The sequence below is a fragment of the Cricetulus griseus genome, chromosome 3, assembly GCF_003668045.3.
Source record: "Cricetulus griseus strain 17A/GY chromosome 3, alternate assembly CriGri-PICRH-1.0, whole genome shotgun sequence".
Lineage (NCBI taxonomy): Eukaryota > Metazoa > Chordata > Mammalia > Rodentia > Cricetidae > Cricetulus > Cricetulus griseus.
The window spans coordinates 131,002,916-131,015,975 of record NC_048596.1 but is presented as its reverse complement, the minus strand read 5'-3'; the positions used below and the strand labels follow the sequence as shown (position 1 = coordinate 131,015,975).

General features: G+C 50.3%; 1 protein-coding gene across 1 annotated transcript in view; it reads right to left on the bottom strand.

Annotated features, from left to right (window-relative positions):
• Positions 1 to 577: 577 nt before the first annotated feature.
• The window catches only part of Lrrk1 (leucine rich repeat kinase 1), a 150,006-nt gene continuing 137,523 nt past the window's right edge, over positions 578 to 13,060 (bottom strand). The window contains exons 27-34 of the mRNA XM_027408101.2: positions 12,763 to 13,040; positions 10,813 to 11,007; positions 9,802 to 9,953; positions 9,476 to 9,593; positions 7,664 to 7,780; positions 4,562 to 5,403; positions 3,893 to 3,994; positions 578 to 1,919 (exon numbers count right to left, since the gene is read on the bottom strand). Coding sequence (XP_027263902.1) covers positions 1,742 to 1,919; positions 3,893 to 3,994; positions 4,562 to 5,403; positions 7,664 to 7,780; positions 9,476 to 9,593; positions 9,802 to 9,953; positions 10,813 to 11,007; positions 12,763 to 13,040 — 1,982 coding nt within the window. The 3' untranslated portion in view covers positions 578 to 1,741. The remainder of the gene's footprint in view (positions 1,920 to 3,892; positions 3,995 to 4,561; positions 5,404 to 7,663; positions 7,781 to 9,475; positions 9,594 to 9,801; positions 9,954 to 10,812; positions 11,008 to 12,762; positions 13,041 to 13,060) is intronic.

Sequence of the window (13,060 nt, the reverse complement as noted above, 5' to 3'; positions counted from 1 at the left end):
CAAGTTCATTATCCTTTTCTTCCACATTCCCAGTAGTTATATGAAAGTTCCCATCCCCATCCCCATCCCCATTCCCATCCCCCATGACTGGGAGGCTCCAGTGGGCTGTGCCTGGGCAGGAGAAGATAAAGTATTAAAGGTGTGCTGAGCCTGTGATGTACGAGGGGCTGGCTATCAGCTCAGCTGCCCGCAGCAAGTGACACAGAGTGCAGGCACAAGGCAGACAGGACCAGGTTTGTGTCTAGGGATCTAAGCAGGCACCTTTGGGACACCCGGAGAGAAGAGCTGGTGACCCCTATGGCTCACCTTAGGGATCAGTGTGGGAAGTGGTGATGAGGTGTTCAGGAGGCACAGAGCCTTGGTCCTCAAGGATTCAGGGCCTGACCCACAAAAGGAAGTGGGGAACTGGCTCTCCCCAGGGCTGGGGCTGACAGAGAAGCATCTTCCCATGGAAAGATACAGAGCAGCCTGGAGCCCCCAGCAGTGGGCTGAGAGGGGTGGCCCCTGTCTACCCTGGGCAGCAAGGGGACCTGGGAAGGCCAGAGCCTATGTTGCATTCAGGAGACAGAGGCTACGCTTTCATTCTAGGTCTGTTTATTTTTAGACAGGAGTCACATCAGCTTGCACACCCCAACAGATCTCAAGTTTGGTTTTTATAATTTAATTCTAGAGAAGGTTCAACAACATGAGCCAAGCACAACTTCACATTCAAATTTGAGTTCTAGGTCAAGCAGACTCCAAGGGTACTGCTTGGCAAAGACGTGGGCGTGAGTGCACGTGTGTGCACAGAATTTATAAAATGTTCCCTGTTGTGCCCATACACCCTGCTAACAATTTCACTTTTCATCATCTTCCCTCAATGTGGGCAGTAAATGTTTGGCAAATACATAATTCAGAATAAGTCCCATACGATGGGATTTCACAACCGGGCCTAACCGCTGAGATATTACTTAATTTGTTAAAGTGATAAACAAGATTATGATGTGCAAACAAACAAGGCTTGTGCTCGAGCTGCGTCCAAGTTTATTTTACCGAGCTATAAACACAGGCCCTTTCTCCAGGCCTGCTGATTGGGTTTCTCCTTCCTTTTGTTGGGGGAGAAGAATGTACAGGGGGAGCAGGAGCCCTCGCACTGGGCTTTCCGGCTGTGACTCTTGAAGGAACCCATTCATCCCCACTATTGGGCAATGCTGGCTGCTCAGGGTCCTTCTGAGGTTTCCCATACAGAGCCCTTGCCAAGCAGGAGATTCGATCTCAGCTTGACCAAACGGGGCCTCACGCTCCAGGGACTCAGAGCCTTGTGAAACAGGCTGAGAGCCTGGGGTCTTTGGGGAAGGAGGGCCGGGGGGTCACAGCCCTCCTCCCACCTTGCCCTGAACTGCTCCTCAACCAAAAGTCTCTAGTGTAATTCCATCTGAGGCCTGGCTATAAAAACGGACAGGCCCATTCATTATGCCAGGAAGGCCTGGAATGGGGTCACTCTCCCCAGCTCCTGGAAGCCCATGGAAGAGGCAAGAGAAGGCCTCTCTCAACCAGACCCTGTGGCTTCCCTTGGGCTGGTAATTCTCCCCCATTGAACCTGAGAACTCCCAAACCACCAGTAGCTACTAGCTTCTCAGCCCTTCTTAACACAGGGTTAGCAAAGAACCCGTTTGTCTTCTGTGCCCTTGGAGGGCTGTAGCCGAGGGGTCAGGCAGTGGCTCGGACCTGCTGGCTCCACGCAGAGGCCCTTCCACAGGCATTACCTTCTCTTGCGTGTACAAACCTCCAACCGGCCCAGCTCCTCATAGGACTGGTAGAAGATGTCAAATTCCCTGGCGCCCCAGCCCCTCCAGACAGCCAGGCACCACTCCATGTTTTCGTTTGCAAAGCCACACACTACCGTGTCCTTTGCCACCACCGCTGCATCCACCAGGACCCTGTAGAGAGATGGAGTCTGAGAACAGCCACAGGAGTCCTCACTAGGTCAGGGAAGGGTCTCCCTCTTCACGTATGTTTTTAAAAGGGTGGAGTTACGAAGAGGTTGTCATAAACAGCTTAGTCTGGTTCTGGAATGTACTCGAAGGTCCCAGGTCTTCCTCATGGTCTGACTTATGGATTGAGGAGGCTTTATAATGTCCCACAAAAGGCCAAGGACATCAGTTCACATTATAAGCCATTGGCCGTAATAGAATAACCCCCTGGAAGGCCACAGACTGACTGAAACAAGCTTAGCAGACATTGTCTGTGCCTCTCTTTGGAATTCTGGTCTAGAATAAACTACAAACTATTACTGTTCAAGAATGACCTATGAAGCCCAGAGAGATGGCTTAGTGGGGAAAGGGTCTTGCTTCCCTATGAAGCAAATTTGATGACTTGATTTCAATCCTTGGAGCCCATGTAAAACTGGCAGGGACCAACTCTCACAAAGTTGTCCTCTGACCTCCGCATGCACACTGTGACATGTGCCTGTACCCCACAATGAGAAAAATCGAAAGTGTGGCCCATGAGTGCAACTACACTTGCCAGTGTCCTTGTTGCAGGCTCCCTGTATTCTTTTCCCCACACACATAGGAAATTCAGAGGCATAGCTTAGACAGAAAACCTGCTGCCTCAAAGCCATTCCTGCTTATGCTGCTTTGATCTGTGGACTGTTTTTTGCATGGTCTGTGGGTATACAACATGTTTCCTCTTAGGCCACAATGGATGCCTCCTTGCAGCCTGCTTGCCCTGGTGGTGTCTCTGTGGGGCTGCTGGCCCATCCCTGGGTCTATCTGAACCTCCTCCCACTATGCCCTGCGACTGTGCCCCACTGCACACTGAGGCTCCCTTTCACCAAGATGCCTGGAATCGTCTATCCTTCCTTGCTTTTTCAGCTGGCCAGCTCTGGTCTTTCTCCTTCTAGAAAATGTGTCTGCCTCTGGGGGCATGACTAGAAAGAGATACCAGGCACACTCAGAGTGGCGTGCCAAGGTCAACTGACCTGGGCTCTGAACACCTATTTGTTCCCAGAAGCCCAGCTTGGAAGCTGGGAACTTCTTCAGCACAAAGCTTCCTTTTGCCAGGTCAGTCAGGGTTTGGGAGCAAAGACTGACCTGGTTTCCAGAATTGCTCATAGAGAAGACCCACTGCCCCAGGCCTCACCCAGAAATCTCAGTGCTGGCAGGCAAGGGATTGGTAGTGCCCCACAAGTGACTGACGACTTGTCTTGCTTTGGGCAGAATGGAACTATGTGATGATATTAAAGATGAATAAAAACCTTTACCCTAGGATGAGTGACAGCCTGTGCTGCCAGCAGGTCTACTGCGATGTGAAATACTCCCCAGTGTACAAACGTTTGAATTCAGGACTTTCCATAGGGAGATTCAGGTGAGGGATAAACATGGCCAGGGGCTCTGGCTTAACCAGGCTCCTATTCTCCGGCCTTGAAGACTGTGCCCTAGGCTGGCATCCAATCCAGATATGTCTCTTAGTGAAATTGAGTCATACTTTCAGGCTTAGAGAGGATACTAGCATAGTGTGAATGTGTCATCTGGTTCTATCTGGTGCTTCCTGGGCTGGTGGCTCTCCTGTTTGCCAGGGAGGACAGTGAGTCATTTGGAGGGACCATCATTTCAAACACAGCTGAATCTGACCCTGGAGACACACCTTTGATAAGGTACTTGGTCCGCAGGCACCCTGACACCCCAGAAATAGATGCTCTGTTCTGCTGTCATGCTGAGCCCCAAAAGCTGCCTGGAGGCTGTGCCTTGCATCTGTTTTGCCTTTTGGCCACACCGGTGGATTGGCATGCTTATTTGTGAGAACAGAGGGTAGCAGGGCTGCGGTGCTATTTGGTGGACACGGTAGTGAGCTCTGAGGTCCCCCCCACACTCCTCTCCTGGGCTCTATGGAATGGTTCTCACAGTCTTACCCATGAGAAGTCAGCTCTCGGGCTTTTAAGACAGCGATGACTCTGCCCCTCTGGGCACCTGAATTCTTCTCCAGGCCAATAACAATGACATCCCCTCCATGCCTAAGAAGACAAAGCCAAGAAGGGTAAAAGTGTGTTGAAGAAGCTGGACTCCCCAGTGGGTATAGGGCCACGGAGCAGGTAGGTACAGAGCCTGAAGTTTTTGTGAAGAGAGTGAGTGGAGGCGGTGTGACACAGGGAAAGACCTTCTATAGGAAACCTGAGCATGGTTCTTGTTTTGGGGGCACCTTGAATTTTCTGATGGACAGGTGAGCTTCTTATATTTGCTTGGAGATCACTCCCAATTCTTTTTTTTTTTTTTCTTTTGAGACAGGGTTTCTCTGTGTAGCTTTGGAGCCTGTCCTGGCACTGGCCCTGTAGACCAGGCTGGCCTTGAACTCACACAGATTCTCCTGTCTCTGCCTCCAGAGGAGTGCTGGGATTAAAGGCGTACACCACCACTGCCCAGCTATCACTCCTAATTCTAAAAGCAAATGGCAAAGACTTCTTGGGAGAACTGCCCAGATGGATTTGCAAATCTTTCAAGAAGCCATGGGTTCCACTCACTTCGGCCCCAAAACAAGAGCACTGGACAGCTCAGAAATGGCACCCCCACTCAAAAACACTTACCTGGGGACCCAAATGAGGTCTTTGACAGCAAGAACCTTCACAGCCTGCAGGTGTTGGTTGAACGTCTCCCCATCCATGGGGGTCAGGTCAGGCTCAGATCTGTCAGAAGTGACGCTGGGCCTGTCTGGATCTTCATAATCAGTGGAGAAAGGCACACTGGAATAGCTGGTCAGGGAGCTGGGCAGACTGGACGGGGACCTGGGATCTCGGTGGGGTGGGGACGAGGAGTAGGAGGACATGGAGCAGTAGTCAGTGAGTGAGTCCTGGTGGGTCAGGATCTGCATGCCCAGCTCCTCACTGTACATGATGCTCACGTCTGCAATGCACTCTTCCTCTGGCTCCTTTGAGGTGACTATGTGACTGCCTGGGGCTTCTGGGACTGAGGGCTGCACAGGAAACGTGTCCCTGAGAGGACTGGGGTCCCCACAGAAGTACCGGGCACACAGCTGGTAGGTGGCTGAGTGGTACATGACTAAGGAATTGGCCTTGTCATCTAGGCACCAGACCACCTCCTCCCCTCTGCAGTCTGAGCTGCACACAATTGATGTGACCGTGGAAGGGGCTGCAAAGGGCTCCAGTCGCCTGCTGATATCCAGGACTGTGCAGTCGATGATGAGGAGGCCAGGGCCATTGCTGTACCAGACCTCAGACCCACTGTTGACCACTTCCATCGCCTTCACTGGGTAGGGGTTCTGCCGTGCATCTTCATCTGGGATACAGAACTTGGACCTGTTGGCTGTGTGCGAGCACAAGTAGGAACAGCTTTCTTTTGGGGTGCCCCGTACCACCGGAAACACAGCCACAAGTCCATCAGCCAGGCCAGCCAGCACCAGAAAGGAGTTCTGTGGGGAGGGGACAGGGACACATGAAGCTCCTTCAGGTCACACATTCTGGGAGAAAAACCACAGGCACTAGACCCATCTTCATGTGTGCCTCAAGTGGGCACATGATCTCTCTTAATGCCTCAGAGAAGTAAGGGCTTTGAAATCCTGATCTGTTCGGGAGTCTCAGGCCTAGGTCCAGAAAAGATGTAGCTTGGCCCCACCAGAGCCACCATACATCCTTGGTGTTGCAAGGCAAGGGGTGTGCCAGGGAGGAACTGTGTCCACAGTGCTGAGGGCATCCGGCAAGGGTGCCACTACCTGGGATTGATCCCTTGCTGCATGAGCAGCAGGGAGCTGCTTTTCCTGAATGCCATGAAGGCCTCACTGGAAGGCAGGGCAGAATGTTTTCCCTATTGTAAACATCTTATTAACATGACAGCTGTGATAGGCATGAGGAACTCTGCCCACACTAGGTAGAGTGCTCCAGCAAAGCAGAGCCCAGATCTCTGTGCCCACCACTGCCACCTTGGCACTGTACTGGCCTAGGAAGGATTAAGTCTCATTCATCTCTGCAACCCTCGACTCCACTGTTCCCATCAAGTAGACATCGTATGTTTCCAGAAGAAACAGCTTCTAACTTAACTCTCCACACACAGAGAGAGTGTCTTGGCCCCATGAGCTCACACACACTCTGAAAAGCCTATGCTGACACTAGCATGGCTTCCTCTGTAGCTACCCACCAGAGGTCACTAGACAGAGGTCAAAGTTGCAGGCAGAAAGCCAAATGCAGGCTTCCCAGGTTATCTCCCTGAGCAGACACAGAGTGCAGTGGGGCATGTAAAGTGCCTCAGAACCAAGTTAGAGTTCAGGACAGAACAGGGTCCAGCCTTGTTCCAACCAGGGGGAATGGCAGAAAGCCACTTTGTTGGGAGTGTGTGTGTGTGTGTGTGTGTGTGTGTGTGTGTATAGCAGTGTGGGCTGTCTGGTCAGGGTAGTGGAGTGAGTGGCCTCTCACTCAACATCCACAGTAGAGAGCCCTAAGAAAGTTTCTCAAACTCCACCTTGAGGATTTAGGTCAATAAAGCAGCCAGAGCAAACAGGCCATAAGTCTTTCTGGATCCTGGCTGTGTTGGCCAGCGTGGGGAACACCACGTCCGTCTGGCAGGATGTGAGCGAGCTTGTGCAAGAACGCATGGGTCTGCTCTGTGTGGCCTCTGCAGGACGACCTCCACAGGGGCAGGCACCCTGCACAGGAGGCTCACACAGAGCCCGCTTTATTCTCTCTGCTAGGGCAGGACGTGCACACTGGCTAGGGCTCTGGCCATCGGGGTCCTTCAATAATGCTTTGTGTCCAGTTCCCCCTGGCTCTGGTGCAGGGAGTTCCCAGCTGCCCAGGCCTGCCTCTGGGGCAATGGCCATAAATGACTCTAAGGGTCATTTCATACCTATTTTGCAAGTCTTCTTTTTCCTTTTCTAAAGAAATGAAGCTAGAACAGCACAGAGAGAAGAGCCCACAGATTTGGGAACTATCAGGAAGTCACAGTAATACTTAGTTACCAAGTGCACAGCCTGGAACTCTGGGCTCCATAAGATCAGAAACTAATTCATTCCTACTATCGCCCCCATTGCATATAGACAGATGGAGATCACATAAGGATGGCCAGCACATTTTAAAAAGTGGTGCAAGGAAGTTCTCTTTATGCACTGGGGGAGAGCATGTGTTGCATCCTCAGGCCCCTCATAGCCTTTCTGGATCCAGGGAGGGCAGCAGAGAATGGGAGAGTAGGCAATGCCACACAACTTCTCAGAGGAGAGGTCATGGCTCTGGATCCCGGCAGTTCATCAGGAGGGACGCTCCTGGACAAGGCTGGGAAGGTGAAGCTCCTGTATCTGCTGTTTGAAGGAGAAGGCCCAGGACCAGTGCAGTGATGGGCTGGCCAGCCCTGGTGAGGCTGGATTCAATGCCAGCACGTGGTGGAGATGGCTTAGCTTAGGGGTGGGGAATACAGTGAGTGTATGGGTTAGGAGGGTGAGGAAGTAGGTCTTCTGGGCAATGCTGGCCAGCGTTGGGAAGTGTTGGGCAATGCTGGGCAGCACTGGGCAATTCTGGGCAGTGTTGGGCAGTGCTGGGCAATGATGGTCACCTGTAAAGTTGACTGAGACCTGGGCAGCAAGGTGGCCCAGGAAGGTGTGTCTCCACTGTCCCCAGCTCAAATCACTGTCCCCAGAAAGTAGGGCCTCCCACACAGGTCCTGAGCATCCTTCTCTCCCACCTTACCTTTTTAATAACAGGCACTGCTAAGAAGCAAGTGACAACAGCCGGGGTGTCCAGGGCCTTCTGGGGCATGCTCAATGGGCACATGCCTTTAAGACTGTAGATATAGATTTTCTGGTCCTGCAAAAGGAGACAAGCCTGCTATAAGAGCCAGAGAGGGAAGTGACTGGCATGCCCTATTAGGATGCTTTCTGCCTGGGGAACCCCTTTGTACCTTAAAAAGGCAGCATTTTGTTTGGTTATTCATTTCTGTTTGTTTGTTCATTTGTTTGTTCATTTGAAACAGGGTTTCTTTGTGTACCCCTGGCTGCCTGGAACTCTCTCTGCAGACCAGGCTGACCTCAGACTCACAGAGATCCCCCTGCCTCTGCCTCCTGAGTTCTGGGATGAAAGGTGTGCACCACCACTGCCCAGTAATTTCTGCTTTTTGTAGAAACTTTGAGAAATACAGAATAGTCTGGAAGAAAATGAACTGGTAGTCCTTAGGATGGGGGGACAGAGCATCTCAGAAAATTGTTGTGGGTGTACATGAGCATTCTACTAATAGAGTGGGGTCACTGGACAGTGACACTGTGCCATAGGCAGAGCCCTTTCACTCCTTTTACAGTCGATAAGGGGGTCAACTCCCCTGCCCATTACTTTTAGTGAATTTGTTGTCGCTACTAAGAATTACATTGAGGTAGGCTATTCTTAGAGATCTCTCTTTGTGTATTCTCTGAGAACAAATTCTTTATTCTTGAGGTCTCAGTAGCATGGGTACTTTTGGAGAATCTCACACATAGCCATATTTCCAAACAGTTATGTAATGTAGATGGACTTGGATGATCATAATCCCAGAGCATGTAGTTTGGGGCAGTCTTTGGATTTCTCACAAGACAGCTACTCAGGTCTTCCAATGACTTCTGGATATGGAGCCAAAAGGTTTTCAGGGATGATCTGTGCTCTGTGGCACCACCAATACACCCAGTTTCTGTGGTGATATCTTGCTTGTACAAATAAAGCCTATCTGAAGGTCAGAGAATGGAGCTTGCCACCAGCTAATCACAGAGGTTTGTATAGACAGACAGGAAGTGAGATGGCTGGGTAGAGAGAGGATATCGGCCGGCAGAAACAGGAACTTGCTCTCTTGTCTGCTGAGAGGCTAAGGGGGTAAGGTGTGGCTGTGGCTTGCTCCTTCTCTCTGATCTCACAGCATTCTCCTTTTTTAAAAAAAAAAATTATAAACTATTTGGCAGTAGGCTAAGGCTTCTTATTGGCTAGCTCTTTCTTAACTACTAACCCATTTCTGTTAATCTATGTAACTCCACATGGTCTTGGCATACCGGAGAATGTCCAGGCACCCTACTTTCCCAGTGGTTACATGGCATCACCCTCTCCACCCACTCCTTGCATTCCTCTTCCTAGAATTCTCCTAATCTGGTAGCCCCACCTATACTTCCTGCCTGGCTATGTCCTGCCTGTCCATTGGCCAAAAACAGCTTTATTCATCAGCCAATAAGAGAAGCATAGATTCACAGCATATAGAAGGACATCCCCCATCAAGTTTCTCCTGCTGAGATTATCCACCTGCCCTCACCACCCTGAATCCTAGCTCCCGGCTGGTGGCAAGCACCACTCAGTAGCAGTCTAGCAGCTCTCCTGGTGACCTACCTCACAGTACTGATGGCATTGCTCTAGGGATTCTCAGGGACAAGCTGGGGTTACCCGATAATCAAGTTGACCTGGAAACCTTGTAGTTTTTACAAACCTGGTCCCCCTGGGAACTGGACCCCTCCAAAGCCCACCCTGCCAGGGGCCCTGCGGGCTGGCAGTTACCTCGCTGGCTATCCACACTGAGCTCTGGACCTTGAGCTGGCAGCTCAGCTTCATCCCAGCACAGGCCATCCTCTGTACTTCCAGAAGGCCCTTCTCTGTGTTGACCACTGTGTAATTCCTGTGGTTGGCAACAACTTGTGGTCAGTTCCAGATAGCCAGCGGCCACCTCCTTCCCCAGGCTGGTGCAGTGGCCTTAGAAGAGGTGTGCTCTAACCAGGCTTTGGACTCCGCTGTCTGCTAAATCATGTGTGCCATCAGCATCATTGCTCTTCTGTTCCCAGTGCCACCCAAGACATAAGCAGGGAAGGATAGACCGGAGACATTACCTGGACTCCTCCTTCCCATCCCAGAACACCACAGTGTACTCCTGGCCCTGGGATGAAAAGAAGGCTGACTGCTTTCCACAGGGCAGCATGTACATGAAGGTGGCGAAGGTTGGGTCCTTCATCTGGCTCACGACAGACAGGGCTAGTGGGCGCTGCAGGAGAGAGGTCCCTAGTGAGCACTGCTGTGCAGTTTCGCTACATAGGGCCACTGGCACCAGCCATGGGCATATGAGAATCTTTCCACTAGGGTTAGCCTAACACAAGACTGAAAAGGCTTCAGAACACCCTCCCCCTCCAAAAAATAAAGGCCATTCATAGTCTCTAGGTCATCATGGCCACAGTAATAAGATCAGTTGGTCTGGAGACAAAGGCCCGTTGTGTCACACCTTAATCCCAGGGACATGAACTTTTGTCTCATATTGTATTTGTAATGCATTACATGAACTATCTGATCTGATGGACAAATGTACTAAGCTTGATCGTAGGGGCCTCTTCTGACGAACAAGGAGCTATCTTTGATAATGTAACAGGGTCCCTGCTTCTCACAAGCAAAACTTCCAAAGCATGCCTTCCCCCTGTTCTTTCGTGGGGACTATATTGCCACAATGGGTTTAATATACAAATTGAGTGATACTCAAAAAGTTCCAGATTCAGGAGTATTTTAGAGTTTGGATTTTTGGATTGGGGATGTTCAACTAGCACATAAATAATATTCTAAAAATCTGGAAAACTCTAAGACTTGAAATACTTCTGGTCCCAAGTACACAAGCTGGGAATAAAAGGGTAACATTTCCTCAGAAGGACAGACAGACATGTAGGCACACATGTATGTATACACACCAAGACTGGGAGATACATTAGGGAAACTAAAGCTCCCTCTAGGAGAGACAAACAGAGAAGATTGCCCAGCTGTCCTTAGGGAGGGTGGGTGAGCAGCACAGGTGTGCTTTGGAGACCCACAGCCCCTACCACTGGGGAAGAAGGGCTCAGGCTCCACTCTGTTCCATGTACCTTCTCCGGCTTTGTGTCCCAGCACTCCATCATGAGCGCCTGGAGTCGATGGAACTGCACTTCCTCTGGTTGCCCCAGAACTGGGCGGATGCCCTTGGACAGCTTCTTGGCAATCTGAAGTTGGTGGTGTCCCAGCGCAGGACGCTGTCCTGACAGCAACTCATACAGAACCATTCCATAGGAGAACATATCTACCTGGTCAGAAAGGCAAGCCGAGTTAGGTTTCCTGCCTGGGTCCAGCAACCTCAGAAGGCTGGCCCTGAGGGGGAAGGAACAGGAAGGCACATTAGATAAGGAAAGCATAGAGTCTTCCCGAAAGAAGACCCTCCTCAGTCCATCCATCAAGTCATCTGTCTATCCCAATCTGTTCCAACACACCTGTCCTTCTGTCCATCTGCCTATTCATGAATTCTCCTCCTGTATTATTTATGTATCCTCCCATCCATCCATTTGTCCATCCATCTTCCAGACATATACACAGAAATTGCTAACTACCAGGCACCAGTTAAGACAGCAGAGGGCTGTATATGAAACTCATAAGAATGGAAGCGTCTCCAAGATTTCGACTCCTTTGTTTTCTCATTTTAATTATCATTGGAAGACCCAGCAAAGAAAGAGTTACACAGATTCCTATGTAAGTTGGGGAACATCTTTCCCAAGAGAACATTTGAGATAGAGTTGGTAGTTTTTAATGTGACTGTTCTTATCATAGCCTCTCAGATGGACACCTTGTCTGGATACCCAGCTACTGAGAAGCTTCTCATTCCTGTTGCTTTGGTTTGCCTTTTCCATCTCGGGAAACAGCCACAGGTGCTGAGTTAACTAACCCATGTACTCTCAGGGTCATTCTCAAGGCCCATCTGGAAATAATGCAGTCATGAGAAATCAAAGCACAAGTGAGATGATGACTCAGGCGGTAAAGGCATTTGCTACTAAGCTCGATGAGCTAAGTTCGACCCCCCAGAACCCATATTGTGGAAGGTGAGCACTAACTCATCTTGCAAGTTGTCTACTGATTTCTATACCCAAGTCCTCCCTAAATAAATACATAAGTAAATAAGTATAATAAAAATAAGTTAGAGTGGTGGGGGAAGTGAATGAACAGCCTGGCATGGCACCATCTACTGAGCATCTTTCTGGATTCAGCCCCTGTCCAAGCTGCCTGGGAAGTCACACTCATTTTCCCAGCACTCGATGTCTCCTGGCTAGGCACTTACCCAGCACCTTGTGATATCAGAAGCTTCTACCACCTTTATTTTGTGCTTCTCAAGAGCACTCCGCAAGGTGCTCTCCAGTTCCCATTCTGTGCATTAAATGTATCAGTCGGGATCTAAATGCAGATACATTTCTGTCCCTGACTCTTTGTCCACAGTTTATAGGTTGTGTGATGTTTGTGAATTGAAGTCACAGAAATGTGAGTCTATGGCTGGGGAGATTGCTCAGTCTCTGAAAGCATGAAGATCTATGTTCAGATCCCGGACACCTACAGAAAAGCCAGGTGTGGCAGTGTGTGTCTGGAATCCCAACACTGGGAGGTGGAGCCAGGAGGCTCCCAGGAGCTCATTGGCCCACAAGTTTAGTTAACCAGTGAGCTAGCCCCAGGTTCAGAGAGACTATTTTAAAACATGAGGTGGAGTGTGACAGGAAGACACTAAAGTTGGTGAATGGGCAAGCAACCTGCATATGCACATACACAAAGTAAAACAACAACAAACTAAAAACCTTCTAAAGCTAAGGACAGGCCTGCCTTTCAACAAGAAGGCAGACCACAGGCCCCAGTACCTTTTGGTCAGAGCCAAAATCTCCCTGGGTGAACACAGGAGAGAGAGGAAAACAACATGCTGGAGGGGATGAGCCCAGAGCCCCAGGACCGCCTGTCTGGCTTCTCGTGGGACCTGAGCTCCTTCTCTACGCAGGTGACTTGTGGATGACAGTGGGACAGGCAGATACCTTTTCATCATACACGATGCGAGGCCTGATCTCTGGAGCCTGGTAGCCGGGGGTGCCTTCCACTCCCAGGGCACCCTCATGAAAGGACTGCCGCGAGATGCCGTAGTCTGACAGCTTGATGTTGACATGTTCCTTGACGCTCAGGGACCACACCAGGATGTTGTCTGACTTGAGGTCACAGAAGATGATGTTTTTCTTGTGGAGGTAGGCCAGGCCTGAGGCAATCTGGTAGGCTATTTTTTGGGTGAGCATATGTCCCAGGGGCATAAAGGAAGAATCTTGCAAAGAGAACAGTACC